Source organism: Geotrypetes seraphini, chromosome 2 (assembly GCF_902459505.1).
Source record: "Geotrypetes seraphini chromosome 2, aGeoSer1.1, whole genome shotgun sequence".
Taxonomy (NCBI): domain Eukaryota; kingdom Metazoa; phylum Chordata; class Amphibia; order Gymnophiona; family Dermophiidae; genus Geotrypetes; species Geotrypetes seraphini.
Window position 1 is genome coordinate 154,631,236 of NC_047085.1, and position 27,829 is coordinate 154,659,064.

A 27,829-nucleotide genomic window follows, 5' to 3' on the forward strand; every position below is an offset into this window, starting at 1 on the left:
TAATATTCTCACCATAAAATCATTGATGCAGTGTTCTGGTTTTCTGAAATGTTGTCCCAAAGCTAACCTCTAGTTAGTCCCATGCTCCCATGCTCTAGTTAGTCAAAAAAAAAAGTATCACTTGGATTCTTTTTGTTTTGTTTTATTTTCACATATGTACTGTATTTTTATTAGAGGGGTCCTTTAACCCTGACCTCCTGGCAACCCTCAGGGACTGGAAGTAAAGAGCATAAAAGAAAATTTTTTCCCCTACATATCCAATTTACTCGCTTCATTCAGACAAAACCACCCTGTTTCAAAAATGTTTATTTTTTTAGTACAGAGTATCCACTGAGTTAAAGTAAAAACATTCTGTTTAAATGAACAGTAGGTCTCTACTAGATTAAACAGACTTTTTGGTTGGAGTAATGTTGTTGGTAGTTTTATTTTTACCCTTCAGAATATATGATGTATATTTTTTTAGTGATGTTCTCTCTCAAAATGTGACTATTTGTTTATTGCCTTTCCTCAACATTTATATCTATCTGACATAAACAAATAGCAAGCAGAACCTAAATAAATTATCTCTAGCAATATGTGATCTAACAGGAGCTTGGTCATGTGATCGTGGCAGGGATTTTGCTACAATAGCCTTTAATGACCTCAAAACTCCAGAGTACAATTAAGGGGGCAGAGAGGGGAAGCAGATGAAATCTAGTTACAGAATGTGCTCTAATGGATGTTTGCCGTGGTTTGCTTACATTCCATATCTTTGACTGAAGGCAAAATTACGTGCTTTCTGAGGACAGGATTGTCATGCTGGCTCAGAAGAAGACTGCATTAATATAACGAGCTATCACCCTTAACACTTGCTGGTTTCTGCTCTTCCTTGATAGCGTGCTGAGTTTTCTTCATGTGTGAAAGGAGGATGATTATCCATTGCAAAGTGACTGACCTGTACTTTATTAAAGGCTATGGCCCAGACTCTATAATGGTGTCGACCGCTTTAAAAACAGCCCCCAATCGCTGGCAAAATAGATGAGAAGAAGGTGCTTGAACAGAGTTGTGAGGTCAGCAAATATCTCCAGAGAAAGGAGCAGGGCTGAAGCAGCAGTGACAGAAGGCAAATGAGGTAGAGTCAGGGATTTGATATATTGCTTTTCTGTGGTACAACCACATTTTATACATATACTTTCTCTATCCCTAGTGTGGATGATAGACTTCTGAGTACTAGTTTATGGATGTCCAATCGTGAATGGTGCTATTAAAATAAGCACCTTAGACTCCTAAGTTTGGCTGAAAACAAGGACACAAATCTAGAAGCCTAACTTAGGAGCCTAAATTGAGGAGCTCAGCCTTTTAATCTCAAGTCTGTTACTAAGGTTTAATGCAGCAGGGAACTGAGGCAAAGCTACAACAGCTATAATACACAGTCTGCTGAAGGCTGTCTTTTTGGCAAATATTTCTCTTGATTTGCTCCAGAGGCTGGGCTTTCCACATCTTGTTTTGAAAATTGTAGACACCAGAAATGGATGATGTCACTGATGTTATGCAAGGCTATGTACATCGATGGAGCAATCTTATTATTTATGTAGCACTATGAGTGTAAAAAACACTGCATGAAGTCACTCATGATTGCAGCATTTGTTGCTGGGCATGATGGACCTCAGGTCTGACCCAGCAGAGGCACGGCTTATGCAAAGATCATACAATTCAAGTTTAGCACAGGAAGGTTGTCACTTAAGGTCAAACAATGAATGGTGGGCAGGGACCTAAACCAGGGCTCTGGAGTTAAAGCTTTGGGTTCAGATCATCATGCAAGGCTGATCAAATATGATATCGCTTCTATGAGGTCCTGCAAGATGTGTTTAACTATTTATTTCTTTGGGTTTAGGATTCATTCCATACTTTGAAGAAATGGGTAAAAGAATTAAAGGAACATGGCCCTGAAAACATTGTGATGGCTATTGCTGGGAACAAATGTGATCTTTCTGATATTAGGTAATGTATAAAATCCCCTTTGGTTTGTTTACAGGCAATTCTGCAATCTAGGCACCTGCATTTTTACCCCCATTTGGTGCATAAATTGCTAAAATCCTAGCGCTTACATGGGCATGTGTGCACAACCAGCTTTAGTGCTAGCAGGGTGCTTCTCCCAAAATATCTGCTTAACTTTTATAGTGCATATTTGCAAGGGGAAACGTACATAGGGGTGGAGTTTGCACTTGACATGTTTTAACTTACAGAAAACTGTAAGCTAACTCTCATCCCTGCGGCATTTAGATTCTCGCTCTTATGCCCGCCCTGTGGCTCGTGTAGCTGGGGGCACCTAAATGTTAGGCACACTAATACCAAGCTAAGTTAGTGTTCAATAATATATTTTCTGCCCTCCCAGGGAACACCTAAGCATTAGGGCTGGAGATCTTTTGCCGTAATCCTCACCCCTAAGTGCCGTGGTTCCTGGCACTTCAGATTGCTATTGCGGCAGGAGAGATAGCCAATCTCTCCTGCCGCAATCCATCCTCCCCCACCGAAGCGATCTGGACATGAGGGAGACCAAACCCTCCTTCCCAGGCATCCCTCCCCAACACGCGATGCAATCCGGGCAGGAGGGAGTCCAACCCCTCCTGCCCAGGTGATCCCCCAATCCACGATGTGATCCAGGTAGGAGATTGCCCAACCCCTCCTGCCCAGGCAACCCCCCAACCCATGATGTGATCCGGGCAGGAAAGAGCCCAACCCCTCCTGCTCATGCAACCCCCCAACCCGTGATGTGATCTGGGTAGGAGGGAGCCCAACCCCTCCTGCCCCGGCGACCCCCTAACCCCCACCCCCATTAAGATATGGGCAGGAGGGATCACAGGCCCTCCTACCCACGATGAACCCCCCCAACTGCTGACCCTGCGACACCCACCGCCGACCCTGCTACACCCACCTCCGAACCCCCTTTACCAAAAATAAGTTGGCCAGACAGGTCCCAAGCCTGTCCACCGAATGGCAGGTCTTAGGGCCTGATTGGGCCAGGTGCCTAAGGCCCCTCCCACAGGAGGGGCCTTAGGCGTCTGGGCCAACTGGAAAGCTGCCCATTCTTTTTGGTAAAAAGCCTCCAGATCCTGTACATTTTTTGGCTGTCTTGGTCTTCCTGACCATGTTTTGATTGTCTTGGTCTACCTAACTATGGCTTAGTATTAAAATAATCCATAATTTTCCACTTCTTGATCAGAGTTTGAACAGTACTGATTGGCAATTTATCTTTGGATATCTTTTTATATCCTCCTCCTGATTTATAAAGTTGAACTACTTTTGCTCACAGATCCTTTGACAGTTTTTTTTGCTTTCCCCATGCTACAGTAACCAGCAAAGTCAGTGCAGCCCTGGATGAAATGCACAAGGGTTTCTCAAAAACTAAGAAACTCACTGAGTATTTATACATAGACACTAGTTACAATCAAACAAGGCATGGGAGTGGATAATTACCCTTTATTGCCATCTCAACTTGTGTGTGAACTTGAGTGTATATTATCAGCCCAAGCATTCAAGCATATGTAAACTTTTGATCAGGGCAATCTGTGTGAGTTCAGTTATCATTATGATTATTAAAGGATAGACACTATTCTGTGGTGATAAATAGCTTTACCTGACCAATATTTCTAAATTGAAGAATGGTTTTTTGTAGGATCACTCTTATTTTCCACAAGTGGTACACCTGTTACAAATTTTGATCTGTATTTCATTAAATATTGGATATATGTGCCGAGTACACACAAACATTTATACTTTCTTTGAAGTAAGCATAAGTTTGTGCATAGGCACTTGTGCTTTTGGGGCTAGTTCTAGAAACTATTTTGTAAAGGCACATTATAAAGCTATCTTCCCATTGATAAAATGTACCATGTACCCCTGTTCTCTTTCTGTTGTACTAAGAAAAGGACAAAAGAAACGGAATAGGCTGTAGGGATCATAATACCTCAGGAAAAAAACTGCTGTTCTGCATCAGCTGGGACCATACCAGCATTCAGACTGACTCTAAAAGGATATTGAAGCTTTCAAATGCTACCTGCAATCCACCAATGAATACAGAAAGAAGGAAACCTTGAAGCCTACCTTACATTCCAGGGAATTTGAGGGCTTGACGGGGGACAAGGTCTCATCTTTCCTGCAGTTGACGGTAAGTATTCACAAACATTGATTTTGTATTTACTGCCTTTTACAGCTATTACATTTATTTTTGATTTAAAAAAGACAATCCAGAAAAAAAGAAGACATAACATATCAAAATACTTGCTTTTCTATTGTAAACAGTAACATTGAGGTAGAGTAACATTGAGGTAGAGAAACAAGTGGCAAAATTGAGAGCACAAGTAACATAGGAGCAAACAGAAGATAAAGACCTGTATGATCCATTCAATCTGCCCAATAGTCATATTCCTTATCCAACAAGAGGGAGGCATAGTAGAGGTACTATACAGGGGTATTTTATTCCTTGGCAACTCATGCCTTTGCCGAATCCAAGATAGAAGCTAGGAAATGTCAGCCTGGTAAGTGCAAAGCCTGAGTATACATTACACAGCTATAGTATACATATACTTTAGCTCCACATGAATAGGAAAATTTGCAAGGAACCCGTCTATGTAAACACCTTCTCCAAATGGAAGCAGAGGTTTCATGATGAAATGCTTATGGTGTCTTCTTAATCCACAGGTTCTATCTCATCCTTTACTAGTCCTCCTCAGGACCCCTCCATTTACAACTGCAGTGAGAAGCTGATACAGGCACAGCACATGGCAAGTCTGTGAGTACAGCTCATTACTGTCTATGGGGAAAATTGGGGTGGGTCAGAAATTGGCAAAACTGAAGGTTTTTGGTGTTATCCCAAGGGTTCCCAACCTCTAAAATCCTATTTTTAGCATTTTTAAACTTTTAGTTTTGTTCCCACAGGACGTTTTTAAGCTACCATGGTAGCCATCTTAGATTTCTCGATTTTTATTTTAAAAGCCTCTATCTGCCTCAAAAACCGTGAATTCTGGTTTAAATCGGTTGTAATGGACTCCTCAGGTGGTTGGACCCCTATATCATGCAAAGTTTGTGCTGAATAGGGGGCCTGAGTCCATGTACTGCATGCTGCGCAGGGGGGAGTCAAGGACTTAGCCTCCTTTTGGTTCCTCTGTAGGACATGTCGTAGAAAGCACAAGAGCTAGGTCTCAAAATCCCATTGGAGCCCCTAAATAGCGACTATGTGTTACTGGTGAAGCACTGCTGTATGGACTTGGCCCTGAAAGGAGGTGAAGATCAGACCGGCAGAGGTCCATGGAGGATCTGGGCCAGGTCCCTGGAGGATCCGGGCCAGGTCTTTGAACTAGAATTTGTGACCCTGATGTATGCAGCCTACCAAAAATACAAAGGAGTGTCAGGGTGGCTACAGGGAGGTACACAGAGAGAGTTACCTCCTCAGGAACCAGAGGTCTAGTCCAAAAAGGACTGGGATGATTTGGGTTCAGATACTATGCCATTACTCTTCAAGAAATCTTCCTCCTTGGAGGATTCTGGTTTGCATTTCAGGGCAGATAGCTAGGAATCAATGGTAGCCCTAGACCAGGGAGAGGATCCGACAGTTCAAAGACTTTTCAAACTGTTGGATATAACTGAACTTATTAGTGTCTTTGCAGGAGTTGGACCTAGAGCTCCTTAGTATTTTTGGGAGCAGTCATACAGTTGAAAGGAGTACTGCAAGTAAGCATTTTTCTACATGTACCAGCACTGTAGAAGCAACTGTATCATAGTCAAGGGGCTGTGATTGTGGCAAAAAAACCCCAAAAACTAATTAGAATGTTATATGAGTAGGTCTGTCTAGAACAGGGGTGTCCAACCTGTGGCCCCGTGAAGTATTTTGTGCAGCCCCTGTCGTGGGCGATGCAGTGTTTTCCTCTGCTGCCCCTGGGTATTTACCGTCTTGCCGGCTCCTTCCTCTGTCTTGCTGTAGCGTTTGCGCGGCCCCAGAAACATTTTTTTCGGCCAATGCGACCCAACAAAGCCAAAAGGTTGGACACCCCTGGTCTAGAAGGTACCTTTCTTTACAAACCATACTAATATCTAAGACATACTGACATTTCTGAGCCTGAGGGTTTCTCTGAAGGTATTAGTGTGATTGATGAAAGGATCCTCTTATTTTCTACCCATTTCTCTCATCACCTAAGTACTTCTATCTGCTTATCAAACCTATTTCCTAAAAAGCACACATGCCCTTTTACACCCCAGATACTAGAGAGGAGGATTACCGAGTACAAATGTTGTGTGTGTGTGTGGGGAGGGGCTCTGCTGCCAGCCTGTAGGAGCCTTAGCTCATGGGACAGTTTTACTATAGTGAACTTCAGTCCTCCTATCATCTGGTGTCATTGTGCCTCACCAATCAAGCTGGCTGTGCCTGTTCACACTATTGATGCTGTTTCCTTCCGGAGGAAAACAAGCAAGAGATTGACTCTTAGTCCCACAGATAATGCAAATCCAGCGAAAGCGAAAATTCTGTGGAGATGGTGATGTTCAAGATGCAGACTTTATTTAAAAATATACAAATTCATAATCCACATAAAATATATCTAGGATCCAAACCTCATCCTCGCAGAGTTACGATTCACTATTATTTCAGTTTTTATCCACGTGTTTTATATCACGACTTTTAGGGACCCCTGAGGAAGACAACATTGTCGAAACACAGACCGTGTTGGGTCCATATTTCCAAATGGTTTGGGTCCTAGATTTATTTTATGTGGATTATGAATTTGTATATTTTTAAATAAAGCCTGCATCTTGAACATCACCATTTCCATAGAGTTTTTGTTTTCGTTTCCTGCCGTAGGCCATATTATTCCTTTCTAGACTTCTATATCAACCCAGACATTCTTTGATTTCCTTGCAGGAACTTGATCTGCCTTACTTGGTATTATTTTCTGCTTTGGCTGCCTGCTTCTTGCTGGATCCTACTCATCTTGTTATACACTTCTTGATCATGCTCCAGTCCCTTCTGGACCATGGTTTTACAACTGCTTTACTGCACAAAAAAGGTTGCAGAGCAGAGGCTGCGAATTTCAGACCAGTAAGTCTCACATCAGTAGTATGTAAACTCATGGAAACTTTACTTAAAGGTAACTAGACATGATTTTGGATGAGGGGAACCTAAGGGATCCCTGTCAACATGGATTCACTAGGGGTAGGTCATGCCAATCCAATCTGATCAGCTTCTTTGATTGGGTGACTGGAAAGTTAGACTCGGGAGAGTCTCTGGACATAGTGTACTTGGATTTCAGTAAAGCTTTTGACAGTGCATGGGTCAACGATTGGCTGAGTGGAAGACTTCAGAGGGTGGTGGTCAACGGCACCCTCTCTGAGACATCGGAGGTGACTAGCGGAGTGTCGCAGGGCTCAGTCCTGGGACCATCCCTTTTCAACATATTCATAAGTGACTTGACCCGAGGGCTTCAGGGTAAAGTAGCACTGTTCGCCGACGACGCAAAACTGTGTAATATAGTAAGTGAAAGCATTCTCAAGGATAATATGACGCAGGATCTGATCACGTTGGAAAACTGGTCCTCGACGTGGCAGCTGGGCTTCAACGCTAAGAAATGTAAGGTCATGCATCTTGGTACCAGAAATCCATGCAGAACTTATACCTTGAATGGAGAAACACTGGCTAAGACTTCAGAGGAACGGGACTTAGGAATAATCATCAGTGCAGACATGAAGGCTGCCAAACAAGTTGAGAAGGCCTCATCTAAGGCAAGGCAAATGATGGGATGTATCAAAAGAAGTTTCATTAGCCGCAAACCTGAAGTCATAATGCCACTTTACAGAACCATGGTGAGACCTCACCTGGAATACTGTGTGCAATTCTGGAGGCCACATTACCATAAAGATGTGCTTCGGGCTGAGTCGGTCCAGCGGATGGCCACTAGGATGGTCTCCGGACTCAAGGGTCTCTCATACGAAGAAAGACTGGGCAAGTTACAGCTCTACACTCTAGAGGAGCGTAGGGAAAGGGATGACATGATTGAGACGTTTAAGTACATCACAGGTCGTGTCGAAGTGGAAAACGACTTATTCTTTCCCAAGGGACCCTCGGTCACAAGGGGGCACCCGCTCAAACTCAGAGGAGGGAAATTTAATGGCGACACCAGAAAGTATTTTTTCACAGAAAGGGTGGTAGATCACTGGAACAGACTTCCAGTGCAGGTGGTCGAGGCCACCAGCGTGCTCGACTTTAAGAATAAATGGGACATCCATGTGGGATCCCTACGAGAGTTAAGGAACTAGGTCATCAGCATTCAGACCTAATGGGGTGGGTCAGTAGGGTGGGCAGACTTGATGGGCTGTGGCCCTTTTCTGCCGTCATCTTTCTATGTTTCTATGTTTCTATGTTTCATCATTAAGTGCCCTGTGCTTAGGGTTACCAGACATCTGGGAAAACCTGGACAAGTCCTCTTTTTAGAGGACTGTCTGTCATGCCCAGGGAACATCAGAGACTGTTTGGGCAGGATCCAGGATGAGGTTCCTGCAGATTTAATATGGTCCACTTATGATAACCCAGATTAGGTAGATTTTACTAAACTTTTTTGCAGATATTCTAAATCTTACTGCATGTTGGATTCCTGTCCTGCCAATCTTATGTCCTGTGCACCTCCAGGATTCAAACTAAAAGTGTTAGAATGGATAACCAATTCCTTAGATAATGGCATTTTCCCTCAAGAAGAGGTCAATATAATCATTACCCCAATCATCAAAAATAATAAAAAATCAATCTCTTTGCCATCAAATTACCGACCGATAGCGTCCATTCCTTTTTTTGTAAAGATCATGGAGGGGCTGGGGCAAATGCAATTAACAAAATATCTGGGACATCATTGATTTATGGCCTGAGGAAGTTTGATCATGTGACGCCTTGCTACCCTGAACTTCATTGGCTTCCGGTAGAGGCTTGGGTAATCTTTAAGTTGGGATGTTTATACTATAAAGTAGCCTTCGGACTTGCCCCAAGATACCTTGTTGACAGGTTTGATATTGTGTTGCAGAAGAATAGTAGGAAGTCACATGCTCTGTTTACGTTTCCTTCAGTCAAGGATTGTAAAAGTAAGAAATATCATGAACACACTGTCGCTTATCAGGCAGTGTATTATGATAAAGATTTCCGACTACTATTAGTTAGATCTATTTCATATGAACATTTGAGACAGTTGTTGAAAACCTTTCTCTTCTCTAAATTTTTGATTAATTAGATACCCTCGTATTTTTTATAACATTCTTTGTTTTTTTTCCCTTAGTATAATCTTTTGTTAACCGCATTGAACTCATGGCTATGCGGTCTAGAAATCTGCTGGTATGTTATGTTATGATTTCCAAAACCCGGCAGTGTGTCTGGGTTTTGGAAGTCTCTGAGCTTGGGCTGCATCTGGAGGGCCTCTGCGCATGTGCGGACATCAGCATGATGACTTCACACACATGGGTGTGATGTCATCACATCAAAGTCCGTAAATGCACAGAGGCCCTCTAGATGCGGCCCCGAGTTCAGGGAGGTTTATGTGGGGGCAGAATGGAGTGGAGCTGGAGGCAGAATGGGGCGGGGTAGGTCCAGGTGTCCCCTTTTTTTTATTTTTTTTATTTTTAAATATATGTTTATTAGCAGTGAAGCAGCACATACATTCAGGCGGCAACAATACCATAATCTGCATGCAAATAACATAAGGGATATAAAAACAGCTGGTAAAAGCAAACCAGACCAGAGACATCAGGGTGTCGAGAGGGATCCGTGAACAAAAATACAAGGAAATTCCCCGCCATAAGGCAGTGCCAACTTCACCTTTTGTTACTTACCCCCCAAAATATCTAAATAGACATTCCTCAAGCCCGACTCAAAGCCCATGCACACCAAGCACACACATGACAACAACAGGCACATCTCCCTTTCACACTAACCCCCCCCACACACACACAAACAAGCAAGCCGCCCCCCTCCCCCCCAGTCCTAGATAGAAGAGCTGTCAATGAGTATAGAAAAAGAAATAGGCCTACAGACGGAAAATAGAAGGAGAAATAGAGAAAAGGTCACCCAGGTAGGCAGAGGACTCCCGAGAACCCCCAAAAGGGGGTCTACACCTCGGGGCCAGAAGCTCAAAATTAGTTGTCACCGGGTACTGGCTCCAGAGCAGAGATCGAGCGCAACAAGCTGTCCCACAATGCCACATAATATCTTTTATCACAGTTGGAAGATCCCGCATACCATTGGCGTTCAAAAGTGGCCATGTCCCGCAATTTGGCATGCCATAGTGCAATGGGAGGGGGGGCCTCAGAAATCCAACTGGAAAGAATTGCTTTCTTAATCACTAGGAATACATTATAAAGGAAGCGCCGCTGGGGGACAGACAAACCCTGTTCAATAAGCGGCTCCTGCAACCCTAGAAGTAAAACCCCATAGTCCCATTCCACCGACCGTTGAAGGATAGCCTCCAACACAGCCAGCATCTCCCTCCAGAGGGTAAGTTTAGAGCATTCCAGAAAAGAGTGGAGGTACGTACCTGACTGGCATTTGCATTTAACACAAGAGGCATCTTCCCAGAGTCCCAAGCTGGCTCCCCGCTGTCGAGTTAAGTAATATCGGTGCAGAATCTTAAATTGAGTGTCCTGGTATTCGACAGCTTTAGTGAATGCAAAAAGGGTGGCAAAACACTCCTGAAACTGATGCTCCTCAATAGATACACCCAGATCACTCTGCCAAACCTCTCTTACTCTGGATATAGCGTCAGTGGGACTCGATATCTTCAATATTTTATACCAATGTGAAAGCTTATTCATAGAGGCCGGGGTGGAGAGAAATTGAGCGTCTAGCCTCCCGAGCGACCATGCTCCGGGGCATCGGTTCCTTTCTGCCTCCCAATAATGGCGGACCTGAAAGTAGGAAAACAGAAAGTGATTGGGGAGGTCCCATGTTCGCTGAACCTGGGAGAAAGAGGGAAAAGTCCGGGAATCCAACTCAAGCAACTGCGCCATGACCATACAGCCCCGAGACGCCCAACCCTGAAATGCAGAATTTCCCCAGCCCGGTTGAAAGTTGGAATTTCCCAAGAAACGAAGAAAGGGAGACACCGTGGGGCTAAGCCCCTGTCTGTGCCTCCACCATCGCCAGGCCTGCCGTAAAGGCCACATGAATTGCATCTGAACTCTGTACCGGTGAGAGGGATCGGATTGGGAGTGGAGCATATTCATGAATTGAAAAGGATGAGTCCAACCCTCCACCCATCCCTGCGGAGAATATCGTTCGCATCCCGAGTATCCCTCATGTATCCAGCGCAGAAGCGCGGCCACATTGTAGAAACGAATGTCGGGGACATTCAGCCCACCATAAGACTTATCCAACATCAATTTTGCCATACTAATTCGCGGAGCCTTGGAGCGCCAGATAAACTTAGAGATAATCGATTTGAACTTAAGTTCCTCTTTGCGACACAACCAGATCGGGATGGTCTGTAAAGAGTATAACAGTTTCGGAAGCATGACCATTTTGACTAGCGCTATCCGGCCCATCAGGCCCAACGGCAAATCCTTTCAACGCTGACATAGCTTGTGAATCTCCTCCAGCGGACGCATAACATTTTCCGCATAGAGGACAGAAGGCTGTGTGCTTAAGAAGACACCCAGATACCTCATAGGCACCGTCGTGGGCGGAATAGTCAAGAGCGCGTGCCATGGCTCCGGCGGGCCCCCAGACAGCAGTAAAAGTTCCGACTTAGAGCAGTTCACCTGAAGGCCAGAAAGCAACCCAAAGGCTCTCACCACCGCAAGAGCTGGATCCAGATGAATGGAAGCCTGATCTAAATACAAAAGGATATCATCCGCAAACAAGCTGATTTTGCACTCGTGGCCCCCTACTCTCACCCCCCGGAAATGATTACACCCTCTAATTTTGATGGCTAATGGTTCCATGGCCAACAAAAATAGTAAAGGGGACAGGGGACAGCCCTGCCGAGTGCCTCGTTGAAGGCCAAAACGGGCCGTCAAACTGCCATTGATTAATAAGCGTGCCTGCGGGTCCACATACAACGCCTTCACCCAAGCCAGAAAGGAGCCTTGAAATCCGTATCGCTCCAAAGTCCAGAAAAGATATTCCCAGGAAATGCTGTCAAACGCCTTTTCCATGTCCAATCCCGCGATAGCTGAGTGGCCCCCGCATCCCGCATGGATCCGAATGGCTCCCAGCACTTTCATCAAATTCATGGAAGCATATCAGCCGGGAACAAAACCCACCTGATCATGGTGAATAAGGTCTGGTAAAACAGAATTCAGCCTACGCGCTAGGGTAGCCGCCAACAGCTTTATGTCCTGGTCTAAGAGCGAGATGGGCCGATACGAACTCACCAATGCATGGTCCTTGCCCGGTTTCGGCAGTAAAACCACATGGGCAAGGTTATCGGGAAACTCGGTCTCGCCCACTGACACTCCATTATACAGGGCGCACAAAGGCTCAGCCACCAAATCCTGAAGAATCCTATAATATTCCGGGCCTAAACCGTCAGGGCCCGGCGCCTTCGCCAAGGTAAGGGAGCGGATACCCCGCAAAATTTCCTCCCTTGTAAGCGGAGCGTTTAAGGCTTGGAGCTGCGAGTCCTCAAGCCCCGGAATCTGAAGATCAGAGAAAAAGGACAGCAAGGCCTTTCGGTCCAAAGGACGAGCTTCGTATAGCTTAGAGTAGAAAGAGACAAATTGTTCTATCTGCTGAGCTGTAGTGTATTCAGTACCCCGGGCATCCTTAATGGATGTAATAACTTGCCTTTTTTTTGGTGGTCGCACCAAATTAGCTAATAGTTTCCCCGCTTTGCTCCCCCAGCGATACAGTTGATATCTGTGAAAATACAAAGAAGTCCGCATACGATCATTAAGCAGCCCCTCTATCTGTTCCTTCAGAGACTGAAGTTCTCGTTTGTCAGAGTCAGACATCGACTGAATATGGCGCTGCCTGAGAATACGCATGTCACTCGTAAGTTGCAATATCTTCCCATCCCGCTCTTTCCTCTTATGAGCCGTGTATGCTATAACGTGCCCTCTCATCACCGCTTTAGAGGCATACCAGTACGTACTGGGGCTCACATCATCATTCTGATTAGTCATTTGATAATCCACCCACCGCGCTCTAAGATATTCCCGGAATGCCTTATCCGTATACAATTGAGGAGACAGCTTCCAGGACTTTCCCCGAATCCCAGATGAAAAAGAGAGGGTCACCCCCACTGGAGCGTGATCAGAAACGGTGCTCTCCAAGATGTCTGCTCGAATTGCTGCGGGAAACAGCCGGCGATCTAGGAGAAGATAATCTAGGTGCGCGTATGTGTTATGAGCGTGCGAAAAGAAAGTGAAGTCCCTATCAGAAGGGTGTAAGGTGCGCCATATATCCACGATGTCTAAGTGGCTAAGTAGGAAGTTGACCCCTCTTGCGGCCTGATCACGAGGCGACACTCGGGGTGGCTTACAGTCGAAGCTCGGATTAGCAGTGATATTAAAGTCCCCGCCCAAGATAAGATGGTATTCGGTATATTCTGACAGTTTAAAGAGGAGAGTAGAGAAAAAGTTGTGAGTGTATACGTTCGGAGCATAGATATTGCAGAGCATCAGCTTCTTACCCCAAAGCTCCCCCAAGACCATAACAAATCTCCCCTCGCGGTCTTGAACCAGCTTGTGAAACTGAAAAGGTAACTGTTTGCTAAGAAGGATCGCCACCCCTCGCCGCCTACCCCCAAAGGAGGAGGAATATACCTCACCCACCCAGCTTCTACGTAATTTAGAATGTTCCAATTGTGACATGTGAGTCTCCTGGAGATATGCTACATCGGCACTCATTTTTTGTAAGGAGGCCAGTGCTCTCGATCTCTTTATAGGTGACCGAAGGCCAGCAACGTTAAGAGTAACCATCTTTAAATCAGCCAGTGTCAAAAGGCCAATACTCAGAGAATTGATCATTATAGAAGTTCAGCCACCCCAGCGGGACCTCCCAGCTAAGTCCCTGGGTAGAGAAAAGATAGGTGCCACTCCCCCATCTAGGACCAGTCATACCATACATCCACATCCATACAAACCACCACCCTACCCATGCACACCCAGCCATACAACCCCAAAACCCCCCCACACACTCCCCCCAACCCAAGACCTTCCTCAGCGGTAGCTCCCTTCCCCAGCCCTGCACCACCCAAAGACACACCTCCCACCCCGCTCGCCAGGGAGCCCCCCACCTCCCCTCCACATCCAAAAAGAGAAAAAAGAACTCAGCAACAAAAACACTGTGCCCCACCAAACGGGTGGACATAGAAAGACAAAACTGAGTCACAAGAGACCTGCAGAATCAGAAAGGTCCTTACTGGGCCCTGGAAGAGAACACAAAGACTCCAGTCCGGGAATCCCAGTGTCCTGTCAGGGGTACACTCTGGAGTCTTCCCTGTGCAAGATTTGTCAGTAGGGAATGCTACAGGTCCTGCAATAGTCAGCCCAGTCCACGTGACCAGTTATGCCTGGAGAAAACCAGCAGCCTCAAAGTTTGTCCACAAAGTGGCGGGCCTCATCTGCGTCTTGCAAGGTGAATGATTTGCCATCCCTCCAAACTCGCAGCTTAGCAGGAAAAACGAGGGCGAACTGGATGCCTTTGGAATGCAGCACCGAGCAGAAAGGTGACATCAACTTGCGCTGCACCACCACTCTGACAGAGTAATCATTGAAGAGAAGAATCTTCACTCCCTTGTATTCCAGAGGTCCTGCCCTGCGATATGCCTGTAGAATGGACTCCTTCTCACGCCAGTTGACATAGCGGGCAATGGCGGTGCGTGGTCTCCTGTTCTCCGCTTGCTGCATGGACCCAATCCGGTGGGCACGCTCACAAGTGAAGGCCATACCAGACTCTTGCAGCTGCAGCTGATCTGGCAGCCAGTTGGAGAAAATGTGATACAACTCCGCATCCGCGACCGCCTCTGGAAGCCCCACCAGCCTAAGATTGTTCCGACGGCTCCTGTTCTCCTGCTCGTCCAGCTGTGCTTTCAGGGCCTCTGTTTCCTTTTGTAGCGTGATCACTCGGGCATCCAGGCCACTACAGACATCTTCCTGCCCAGAAATCCGCTGCTCCATGTCGGCAATCCGGCGCGCATGAGAATCAAATTTTTCATGCATCTCCTCCATTCCCGATTGTAGCTTATTAAGACGGTCCTCCAGCGCAGCCGACACCGACCGCGTGATCTCCTGCACCCAGTCCCCTGCGGGGACCGTGAAAGTGGCGGACTCCATCGCCATCTTGGTCGGGGTCAGGGCCGGCCTTTCTTTAGCTGCCCGAGCCTGTTTCACAGGCATTCCAAGCAATGGGACCCGATTAAAATGCCGCAGCCGCAGCGGAATGCAAGACTCACTTTTACTCGGCAGGGCAGCCGCTCGGTGGGGAGGAAAGCAGGATATAATCGCCGATTTTACGGGGGATCTGAGGGAGCTCCGCCAGCACGCGTCCTATCAGGTAGGCTGCATCACGTGACCCCCTTTTTTTTAAAGAGGAAATCTGAAACCCTACCTATGCTTGTATCTCCATTGAGATTCCTCCACTTTCTGGTTCTCTTCTTGGTTTTTGGGCTCTGGCAAGAAAAACTTGGTGACTAATAGCACTGGAGGATTCAGCCTGAAAAGCAAGTGGTTGCTATAGGTGGAAGACCTTGCTCTACCTTCCTTAGGACCTGAGGGAACATGCCCTGTAGAGAAACTGTTTGTGAACTAAGTCCATTCACCACTCCTGGGTCTCCTGTACTGATGAGAATGATCACAACATCAAGGCCCATAGTCTATAAATGGTGCCTTAACTTAGGTGCCGGTAGGTGCCCTACGAGTGCCTATGGGGCTCCATAAAAATTTAAAAAAAAAAAAAAAGTCTACAAAGTGGCCTAAATGGGTACTTGGATGATCAAAAAGCCTCATCATCCAAGTACCCATAACCAAAGCTGGTTTTAGACTTATCTAAAACCAGCTTAGGTCTTTCCCCTGCCTCTAAACGCATAGAGCAAAATGAGGCATTTTTAGAGGAGGGGAAAGAGCGGGAGGTGGGCCGACCTATACATAGGCGTACAGGAAGTATAACCAAAAGTTTAGGTTGGTCAAAAGAGGTATAAGTGCCGAAAAAGGGGCCACTGAGCTGATCACGGCTGCCACGATTAGCTCAGCGGCCCCAGCTGTCTGCTCACCGCAACCATCGCGGTAGGAGAGATGGCGATCACCCCTCTACCCGAACTGCTGCAATCCACAGCAGGAGAGATGCTCAATCTCTCCTTCTACGACTTATGGCAGTTTAGGTAGAGGGGTGATCGCTATTGTGGCAGAAGAGATAGCCAATCTCTCCTGCTGCGATCCACTCCCCACCGAACTGATATGTGCAGAAGGGATCCCAGGCTCTCCTGCCCCAGCTACCCCCTTCCCCCGACTTGATCCGGGGGTATCGGGGATGGTATTGGGGGAGGGGGTTCACCAGGGCAGGAAGGGGGTTTTGCCAGGGCAAGAGGGGTTGGACTCCCTCCTGCCTGAGCCGATCGCGGGGCTGCGTTGGGGCAGGAGGGGTTGAGCTCCCTCCTGCTCGATCATGGGGAGGCGGGGTGGATCGCGACAGGAGAGATTGGCTATCTCTCCTGCTGTGATCGTTGCTGGGGGGTGGGGTGAGTAGATTCTGTAACCGGTGTTGTTTTTGACAGACACCAGTTACAAAATCCAGCTTTTAGACGAAGGACTGGCTCCTCCTTTGCCTAAAAGGCCTGGTTTTGGGTGTTTGGGACTTAGGCTGTATTTTGGTTGGTAATGTGTCTTTAAGTGTAGATGTAGTGGTGGTCTGGGCGTTTAAACAGCTGAACGTAGAGATAGGCCATTCTAAAAGAAACCCTCATTTTCGATGGGTTTTTTTTTGAGAATGGACATTTTCCCTTCTTCTACTTTCAGTGTTTAGGGCCTAGGCCAAAAGGGGACTTAAACGTTTGTTTGTTTTTATTATGCCCCTCCACGTTAATTGCAAAACATAATTTAAAAGCAGAAGAAATGGACAAAGATTTAATTGAAGACATTCACAAGATATCTAGGAAAGAGGAAGTACTACTGATAGGTAATTTTAATATGCTGAACATTGATTGGACCAGCCCAGCTGTGAGATTGTCTAGAAGCAAGGAGATCTTGAATTCACTACAGGAAGAATTGTTCCGGCAATTAGTAATGGAACCCCTGCGGGATAGAACTATTTTGAACTTGGTGCTTACAAATGGGGAAAGTGTTCCTGAGATTACCGTGGATGATCATTTAGCATCTAGTGATCACAGAATGGTGAGGTTCAATATCAAAATGTAGGATGAGAGGATTTACTCAAGACTGAAGGTTCTAGACTTCAAAAGAACTAACTTTGTCAAGATGGAGGAATACTTCAAGGAAGAGTTAGTTGGATGGGAACAACTGAATGAAGTAGAAAAGCAGTGGACGAAACTGAAAGAAGCTATCCTAAAGGCAACAAATCTAATTTGTTTGCTTTTTTGACATTTCAAAAGATTTTATTGATATAAAAAGGCATGTACATAAGCCAAAACTGCACATAACAATCACCCCAACAGACTCCCTCCCCACCAATACAATACAGCAAACTTTGTACAGATACTCTTCAGTACAATGCTCAGAAACACAACTCTGAGAAACTCCTCTCCCCACCCCAACCCCTCCACCCACCAAATCAAGAAAAATAGCCAAAAAGGCAGGTGTATGGACACAAGTTTAGACAAATCACAGCATAGCACAAGAGAAGTTCACCAATTGGTATATATGTAACTCCCCCATACACAACAAAAGGAACGATACGAATATACAAATATAGTAATATCCCATCTCCCCTTCAAAAATTACATAGACTGCTGCCTCCATTGTATATAAGGTTCCCAAATTTTAGAGTAAGATACAAGTGTATTATGTCTCAATGCCGTCAATTTAGACATCAATTGTAAATAATCCAAATGAGAGTAAACAGTTTGTAAAGCAGGAATAGTGGGGGAACATCAACACTGTGCCAGAGCCAAACGATTGGCCGTAAACACATAGGCCGCCAGTTTCTGCTCATGGAGAGTGAGACCAGGAACTCCCACATTAAGCAAGCAGCAATCCATTAAAACACAGCAATCTTTCTGTAAAATGTGAACTAAAATACAGGCCGTCCGCTGCCAATACAAACGGACTCCCCTACAAGTCCACCATATGTGTAGGAAATACCCCCTCTGCCCACAGTTGCGCCAACAATGATCAGAGCCCACCCAAAAAATAGAAAACAGCCGCTCAGGGGTATAATACCACCTGTAATACATTTTATAGCCATTTTCTATAAAATGAATGGATAAAGTCAATTTCAACAACTTTCGATACAGAGCATCCCTACTAGGCAAACTACGTCCGGCCGGCAAATCTCATTCCCAGGCCAATCTATAAGGGTCAATAGGGGATTAGCTTTTCAATAAAGCCCGATACAAGCGAGAGACTCCCCCTTTCCCTGCCCCCTCCCGAAGAGCTTATTCAAGACAAGTGTCACCCGAGAGCTCCCAAAAAGCCCACTTGTAAAGCTAGGTCAGCAAGCGCATATACAAGAAGGAATCCCTATCCGCTAAGCCATATTTCTCTTGCAAAATATCAAAAGAACGCATAGATTGATTTTCCCAAAGTTGTCCTAACGTTCGGAGGCCTGTCAGAATCCAGGCATGGCGAACAGAGTCCTCCTGACCTGGCGAACCGGCAGGCAAAGCTACTATAGCCATAAGAGTAAAAAACTTGCGCTCCGGAAGCATCTGTCTGCGAACTGCATACCAACATTGTAGAACAGCCTGTAAATACGAATTAGGCGTTTTCAAGGCCAAATGCAGACAAGCACTCGGCATCCAAGGTAGCATCCATAAAGAGACCTGTGGAAGAAAGTGCTGTTCAATATGAATCCATGGCCTATTTTCATAAGTGACCCACATGACCACTTCCTGCAGTAAAGCTGCCTGATGGAAAAACCGAAAATTGGGGATCCCCATACCCCCTTCCAATTTAGGCTTATATAAAATACTCCAGCGAACACCAGATGAATGTAAAAACCTTACGTGATAAGATGAAAAAAATCATCAGGTAAGAGAATGGGAAAAGCCAGAAAAACATATAACATTTGAGGCAAAAGCATCATTTTAATAACCTAAATGCAGCCTATCCAGCTAAGGTTCAGGCCCTCCCAACACTCAAGATCAGCAAACAAGGCATGTAAGCGCTCTGGAAAATTATATCTATACAAATGGGTAGGATCTGCAGTAAGATTCACTCCCAAGTAGGTAATAAAATGAGCGGCCCAAGTAAAAGGAAAGGCAGACTGCAAGCGCCGCATGGCCGCCGTCTGCAAAGTGATATTTAAAATTTCCAATTTGGCCATATTTACCTTAAAACCCGAAAGGGGGCCAAAAGCATCCAATTCGCTAACAACAACCGGAAAGGACCTTTCCGGGTCATGCAAAAGAAGCAAGATATCATCTGCATATAATAAAATTTTATGTTGATGGGCACCCAAACAAATCCCCTGAATCTCCCCCTGAAGACGAATCCGACTTGCAAAAGGTTCCATAGAGAGCGCAAAGAGCAGTGGAGATTGAGGACAGACTTGGCGTGTCCCATGTGCCAAAGTGATAGCTGGTAATAAGAGGGGCGTCATACGGCAACCATAAAAACGCTGGTCAATACCCATTTTACGCAAAACAGTAAACAAATACACCCAACTTATCTGATCAAACGCTTTTTCAGCATTGAGGGATAAGATTAAAGCAGGGGAACCCTCCCGACGAACATGCCACATCAAGTGTAAAGCTGATTTAATATTATCAAATGGTTGTCGTCGGGAAATAAAACCTGCCTGATTGACATGCACTAATTGTGGCATATAGGGCTGTAATCTCAAAGCCAAAACCTTAGTAAAGATTTTACAATCAATGTTGAGCAGCGAGATGGGCCTATATGCCGCACAAGAAGATGGATCTTTACCCTTTATAAATCAACATCACTGCAGCAGTACGCCAAGTGGAAGGTAATGGATGAGTTGCATCAAAATGATTAAATACGTAAACCAAAATCGGTAGCTTCCTGCTCTTGGCAGTGGGAGGAATCCAGATAGTGTGCATGATAGCCTCCCTGCTCTCAAGACCTCAAGAGGCAAAGCAGCTCCCTGCACCTTGAAACCTCTGAAATATTCAATGAACAGAGGCATCCACCCCTCCTCACACTTGTATTAATCCCAGTAGAACTATGCTTTGGGTACTAGGTCTTATAGGAGGCAGGGTAGCTCAGGTTTGAAATACAGGGTACTGCTTCCAGAGAAAGCTATGACCTTTTAGATTCCTCACTGAATCTGTGGCACCTGTGCTAAATTTTCTCCCTTTTAATATAATCTGTGGACCCTCTCTGCTTTCTTCTGTTGTATTCTTAGATCCTGGACGTTTTTTAACTTCCTTTGGTAATATCTACACAATCTGCATCTGGTTTAACGACATCCAAACCCAAGCCATTTGGACTTAGGAGGGGCCACCATTTATACTTCACTGGCCACACAGACATGCCAGCAAAGCAGTGGGGCACCTTAAAGAACACTTCTGTGAACTTCACATAAAGGGTGTTGGGTACATATTTCACTATAACCTCCTTATAATGTGTGTTGAGCCCTTCAAAACTCCCCCAAAACCCACTACACCCACCTGTCTAACACCCCAATAGCCCATGTGGCTCCAGGTGGCACCTATATGGCAATATAGTAGTGTTTTGATGGCCTACATAATCATCATAAATATAGTGGTTAGAATGTCTTAATGGTCCTCGGTCCTCCTCTCTATGGCTCACTAGCCCACTTACCAGGTTACTTAAAACACCTGTGCGCTGCTGTACTAGGTTGTCCCATACCAGGTACTGCTGTTCTAGAGATAGGTATTTACTGTTTCATTTAGATCTCTATGGAGTGGGAGGGGGGTCAGTGACCATTGGGAGATTTTGGGGGGATCATTGCTTAATCTCTCTTGTGGTCATCTGTCCAGTTTGAGTTTCTTTTTAGCACTTAGATGCTTTTAAAACAGGTCTAGCTCCAGACATCTAAGTCTTGGGAAATGTTAAATTATTATCATTGAAAGATGTCCAAGTACTAAGTATACCCAAAGCCTACCCCTAACACTCCTCCAATGCTCCCCCTTGAACTTTGGATGCACAGCAGACAAAATGCCTAGCAAGACATCTAGAAAGTATGTTTTGAAATTCAGCACTTGGATGTCCTAGTTTATCCTTTCTTGGACATGTATCTTTTTTGAAAATGAGCACCATAGCATTTTAGGGGCATAGGTTGCTTTTCATGATACCTTTCTACTAAGGTTTTTCCTGTTTTGAAGGCAAGATTGGTTACTTATTGCTAAACAATTTTCATGGGCATATTTGGGGGATTTTCACATCCAAGTGGTGTGCTCGATAAATGCTAGGTATTTAAGTTTAGGTGATAGGCATGTTTTGGGAAAATGTTGACTTTCTGCTTGGAATGAGTTCTTAGTAGATGACAGTTGATCTTTGCATTTCACAGATGGTGGTGTTTGTCACAGCCTGAAGTTGGATACCACAGGCCCTACATGATGGAATTGTGGCTAGAAGATTTCAGAAAAACACCCACAAACTTAAGGTCATGTGTACTGGATGCTGCTCATTCCTTCCATGCAACATCAGAAGCGACTTTTGTTGGATATCCTTTCAAACAGAAAGAATGAAGTGCTCTTCATATCATTTGCAGCCAAAATAGAGGAAATGTGTGATTTTGGCAACCCCCCCCAAAAAAAAAAATAAAATAAAATAAGTACACTAATGTGATCTGATGGTAGCATCATTGTCTTTTCAAGGGCAAGAAATTGTTTCAAAATGGGATTTTTCTATCAATATTTCTGTTCTAGCATATTCTAGAATGTTGCCTGAGTAAGACCTGGGCTTCAGTGTCTCTCTCTTATAGTATAAGTTTTTAGTTCTATTTAGTTTTATTTTGTTAGTTTCTACTTTATTTTGTTCTTTTCATCTACCTTATTCATAGTTTTACAGGGTTCTGTACTTTTTTCTTTTAATTTTCTCTCGGGCGAGTCAGAAAACATCTTGGATAAGAGGAGTTTGACAGTTATAGAATCACAGCATAACTGTCTGCTAACCTAAAGGCCTGGAACTGGAGATTACTGTGGGGAGATCGTTGCTGGAGGCGGGACCAGTAGAGGCATGGTGGGTCGCTGCTGGTTGTTGCCTAGGATGGAGCGGCATCTGCTCTCTCATTGGGGAAGAGCTGGTGTTGTCTCCGGATCCGTGGAGTGGGACCGTGCTGTGGACTCCTCTTCCAGGTTGTCCGATGGAGGCAGAGTTTTGTATTCTTCGGGAGCTGCCCATGAGCATCCGCCGCCCACTGAGAGCAGTGCGGCCCGGGGCTGGATTGTTCTATCTCTGTGCATCTTCTGCCTGGAAGCGATGAGTCGGGGTTGCAGCAGCTGGAAAGTCCGAGCTGATATCTGTCCCGTCTGGACTTTTGCCGTTGGGATTATTTAAAATTTGCTGAGGCAACAGAGCTGCTTCAGGAAATTGGACTTCTGCTAGACTTATTTGATTTTGTTTTTCAATTTTTTCTTCCAGTTTATGAATTATTTTAAATTTTATTCCATTGTTTTTACCCCTATTGTTTTTATTTTATTAACTGAATTCTATTGTTTAATGGTTCCTCCCTTCTATTCCTTTTTACATATTACTTTAATTCATTTACATATCATTTACATAGGTGGTGCTCCTATCTGTAAAGTTAGGAATTTCTATGAAATATTCTACATGCTTCTCTTCTCTGCACTCCTTCCTGCCCTCCATAGTCCTCCCTACTCTCTTCTAACCCCTTCCTCTGTAATGTCGCCTAGAGCTTGTATAGGTATGTGCGACGCACAAATGGAAGAAATAAATAAATAAATATTTTCCTTCTCATTTTATATTATAGTTCCATGAACTTAAATAAAATAAATGAAAAAGATGCAAGTCATGCAGGCTTATTTCTGAGCAAGAATTAATTTATTTTGGGTGGAGGCATCTGTGAGCCAAATAAAAATTGCTTGTCTAATGAGTGAAAAAATCCTTGGAGAGAGGATGGGGATGTTCCTGTTAACGAATGCTATCATCTTTCTGATGCTTCAATATATCTTTTTTCTAGCTCTTTCAAATAACTTGAATATTTCCAAACACACTGAATAGCAGCTGAATCTCCCCTTTTATGACAATAGATGTGGGAAAATGCTCTCTAGAGTTGCTACTGTAAGGCTTTGGGCCTTATTGAGAGTTGGTGGAATACAAATGATCCATTAGATTAGGGAGGAGTATTTTTTTTTTTTGAAACAAAACAAAAAATACAACAAAAACAGGCTTGTTTTATTCCCAGTAATTTATTTAAAATTTGTTTTGTTTCATATTTAACTTGTACAGTTTGCAAATTCATATGTGCTAAAACTGAAAGCAAAACAAAATGAAATAGATTGAAAAAGAAAAAACAAACAAACTGGGACTTCCTCCCCCAAGAAATGTAAAAAAAAAAAAAATGACATCCCCCCCCTCCTTCTGTTAATCTAGTGGTGGCTCAAACATCTTGAAAAGATGATGTTTGTTGCTGGAAAATAAGTAGAATTTGTATATATTCATTCAATACTATATTTCTGATTCAATAGGATGAATTTTTTATTTATTTATTTTGATTTATATCCCATCCTCCCAGAAAGCTTAGGATGGGTTACAAGTCAACATCCGTAGTTGCAGATAAACAGAGAAGAAACACAGCACCAACACATAGGAGTGGACACAGTAGCAGAGCAAAGGGCATAACAATAAGGAGGTCAACAATAGAGCGATCAAGCTGGGGTACATGCTTAATGTCAGAGGGTCACATCTCGATAAGTGGATGTCCAGGCAGACAGATCTCTAGTCCAAATATAGAGAACCAGGTCTGGTTAGTAGGAGAGGGTGGTCAATAGTCTCAAATGCTGCAGTAAGGTCGAGTAGCACATTGTTTCCCTTGTCCCTTGTTTTGTAGTTTGGTGCTGAGATTAGTAAATTGGAGATGTAGCTGTCTAGTTTCACTGCTTGCGTGGCGAGTAGTCCAGAAGTTTCCAGCAGGCATCGATAATGTTAAGACTGTTTCAGTGCTATGGAATGACCTGAAGCCAGATTGGTAAGCAGAGAGGGCTTCATGTTGATCTGTAAAGGTTTGTAATTGAGAGAGTACCATTTTCGCCAGCATCTTAGAGATGAATGGTAGGTTGGAGATTGGTCTGTAATTACTTGGTTTGTTTGTCGAGGGTGGGTTTCTTTAGGATAGGTCTGCTGCAGGTTGTACCTATATGGTAGTACAGTAGGGTTTTGGTGGGCACACATTTTCCATAGCCCACCCACACCCAGACTACTTAAGACACCTCTGTGCAGCTCTACTAGATTTTCCTATGGCAAGTGCTGATGTTCAGGAGGCAAGTACTGTATGTACGTTTTTATTCTGAATTTTGTGGGGATGCAACAGGATCAGTGAACATGGAGGGTGCATGTTGGAGTCTTTACTTTGTCCCTGCAGTGGTTATCTGGTCACTTTAAATACCTTTTGGGCACTTATATGTAGTTTTAGATCGCCTAAGTCACAACGTATAAGTTCCATCTAGGCAGCTTTGTCAAAGTTTCGATTATCCCTGCAGTACGACCAAGTCTAGGTCGGCCCACATCCTACCCTAACCACTCCTCCAAAAATGCCCCTTTCAGCTCTGGGCGCACAGTGGGATGCAGAGGCCTAAAAAGTCTCTGGATATGTCTAAAAACCCGTTTTGATTATCGGCACTTGGACGACCTGTCTTTTAGATCGTCCAAGTGCTGACTTGGGTGGGTTTTTAGATTATGAACCCCATAGCGCATATGTTATCAGGACTTACCATGGAAACACTGAAGGCAGGAATTTTTGATGGTCCACAGATCAGACAACTTGTAAATGACCCACATTTCATAGCATCAATGAATGAAATCGAATCACGTGCCTGGTTTTCATTTGTTGTTGTGAGCCAGTCCATTACAATGCTTGCCTCTCCTATATCCAAATGGTCTGGATTTAGATGGTTTACTCGGGCGTTTTTGTGGTTGAAAATAGTGAATAAAGATGGATGTCATGGCCAAGACGTCAAAGTGGGTGATTAAAAAAAAAAAAAAAAGAGTTTCGCACTAAGGTTGATTAGGACCAGGAGCAGTTTTGAAAAGGGTTGTCGGACTTTGGACGTCTTATGGGAAACATCCAAAGTCAGATGTCCTATTGAAAATGCCCCTCCACATCAACTGGCTCACCTATATTTGCACTTTCAAAGAAATGCAGCAAATTGGTGAAACAGGACTTCCCTTGGCTGAACCTATGCTGATTCTAACCCATTAAAACACATTTGTCCCTTTACAGAGGTTCTGCCCCAGGGCATCCAGGGTCTAAATATTTCTAGCCCAAGCACACTCCAACCAGGATACATTAATGTCACTGGGAGAAGCAATTTTTTGGACTCTAAAATGGAGGTTTTCCCTATAAAGAATAGTGTTATAAGAGAGCACATACTTTAAGATATAATGTATATGCCCATGTCATAGTATCATAATGCTTGTAAATTGGTGCAAAAACTTTGCACTTTGAAATGTTGGCCTGCATTCTGTTGGTGGATGAACATGATGTGGAGATTGGGCAAAGTGGTACCGATATTCAGAGCAATTTAAGCAGGCAGAAAACTCTTCTGATCACTTAAATATTTCCGGCTGCCTAAAAAGTGATATTCAGTGGAACTTTATCCCCTTAGATCAGCTTTTGAACAGTTCTAAATATGCCCACTTAGCTATGTGGGTGCCAGCATTGAATATCATAGAAACATGATGGCAGAAAAAGGCCAAATATCCCATCCAGTCTGCCCATCCACAGTAACCGTTATCTCTTCCTCTCTCTTAAGAAATCCCACATGCCTATCCCACACACTCTTGAATTAATCGTGCCAGCATTCACATGACTTAAAAAAAAAAATATATAATAAAAACCAAAATCCTGTCAACCTCCTCGGTCATGCCTCTCCCCTGGCCGTGACATGCCTCTCCGAAGACCCTACCCCCCACTGTCTAGGTAGGCTGCCCCAGTCTCCTCCTGCCCCTTGCCATAGCTCTGCAAAACGGCTGCTGTGACCTCTCGCTGCAGCTCACATTACTACAGGAAATACTACAAGTGCCATGAGCTGCAGTGAGAAGTTGTGGTAGCCATTTTGCAAAGCTGCAGCAAGGGGCAGGAGCGAGGGAGCAGTGCTTCTGCCCCTGCAGACCCCCGCTAGGCCATCGGGGACAAAGGAAGGCCCAGGGGCACCTACCTAGACAGTAGGGATGGGGGTGAGTCTTTGAAGGGGGCTTGTTATAACCAGAGGGGAAACATATTCAAAGGAGTTGGGGGGAGGCACAAGAGGAATCAGGGGGAGTATTTTTAAATTTTATTAAAAATTTTTTTTTTATTCATCTGGCCCAGTATTCAGCCAGGGCTGCGTAACTTTTATGTGCCCCTAGCTGAATATTGGCTGGACTGCATAAGCTCTGAGTGACCAGGCACTAAATAATTTACTACTACTACTATTATTAATTATTTCTAAAGCACTACCAGATGCGCACAGTGCAAAGAAGACAGTACCTGCTCAAAAGAGTTTAAAATCTAATTAGACAAGACAGACGAACAGGATGTCATGGATACATTTAAGGGGAACAGTTAATCTGCTGGCTGGGTTGGTGGGCAGTGGGGAGTAGGGTTATGGATTGACGGCTATATCAAAAAGGTGGGTTTTCAGTCTGCTTTTAAACAAGGTAAGGGAAGGGGCTTGGCGGATAAACTCGGGTAATTTAACTGGTGGCGATCAGGGTGTAAAAACACGCTGCTTACCACTAGCTGAATATCGGGGGAATTGTGAGTAGAGTGCATAAATATGTGCATAGATTATAAAATACTATAATTTATGTATGTACTTGATAAATATTGGTGCAGATGTTTATACCTACTGTAGGGCTAGTATAAATGTCTGCACCTGCCACCAACGATAGTATTTTGAAAAGGCCAGTAGATGCCTACTTGTCTTTACAAAATTCCTTTCACATACGAGGTGTGTTTAACTAGGCACCTCCTTATAAAATTACCTCTTTAAAGAACAAGTGTTGCTTCCCCTACTGATTATAATGGAACTGAATGAAGCAAATAGGTTTTGGAGATCTGAAAATGAATTTGTGAGTGCAAATTTACAGCTCTTTTTATCAAGCTGCGCTAGAGGTTTTTTTAGCATGGGCTGGCGCAGTAAATGCTCCAACGCTCAGAGAATTCCTATGAGTGTCAGAGCACTTGCCTCACTGCCTGCGCTAAAAACCTCTCGCACAGCTTGATAAAAGGAGGGGTTACATAAAACAAAAATGACCCAGATCAAAATTTTTGTGTATGCTTCTCCACCAAGTACTCCTTTTTGATAGTATGATTAGGCTTTCAGAAGACTGCAGGCCTGTGGCTAAGGCACTAGTTTATTTGCCTCAATTGGTCCGCTGACCCGAGAATCGTAGAGCAGCTGCGACACTGTTATTCAGTGCACAATACAGTACTGTACAGCTGCGAGCTTAGCTTCCTCTTCAGGCCGTGCAGATGAAAGGATCTGGCAACATCACCTTGTTTTTTCCCCCACTAACATTGCTGTAACATTTTCTAAGGCTACATTTATCTCAGCATTGC

General features: G+C 44.4%; 1 protein-coding gene across 4 annotated transcripts in view; it reads left to right on the forward strand.

The window, feature by feature from the left end:
* RAB31 (RAB31, member RAS oncogene family) overlaps nucleotides 1-27,829 on the forward strand; it is a 138,381-nt gene that overhangs the window by 95,162 nt on the left and 15,390 nt on the right. For all 4 annotated transcript variants that reach the window (XM_033934074.1, XM_033934072.1, XM_033934071.1 and 1 more), the window contains one exon: nucleotides 1,874-1,980. In XM_033934074.1, coding sequence (XP_033789965.1) covers nucleotides 1,874-1,980 — 107 coding nt within the window. The remainder of the gene's footprint in view (nucleotides 1-1,873; nucleotides 1,981-27,829) is intronic.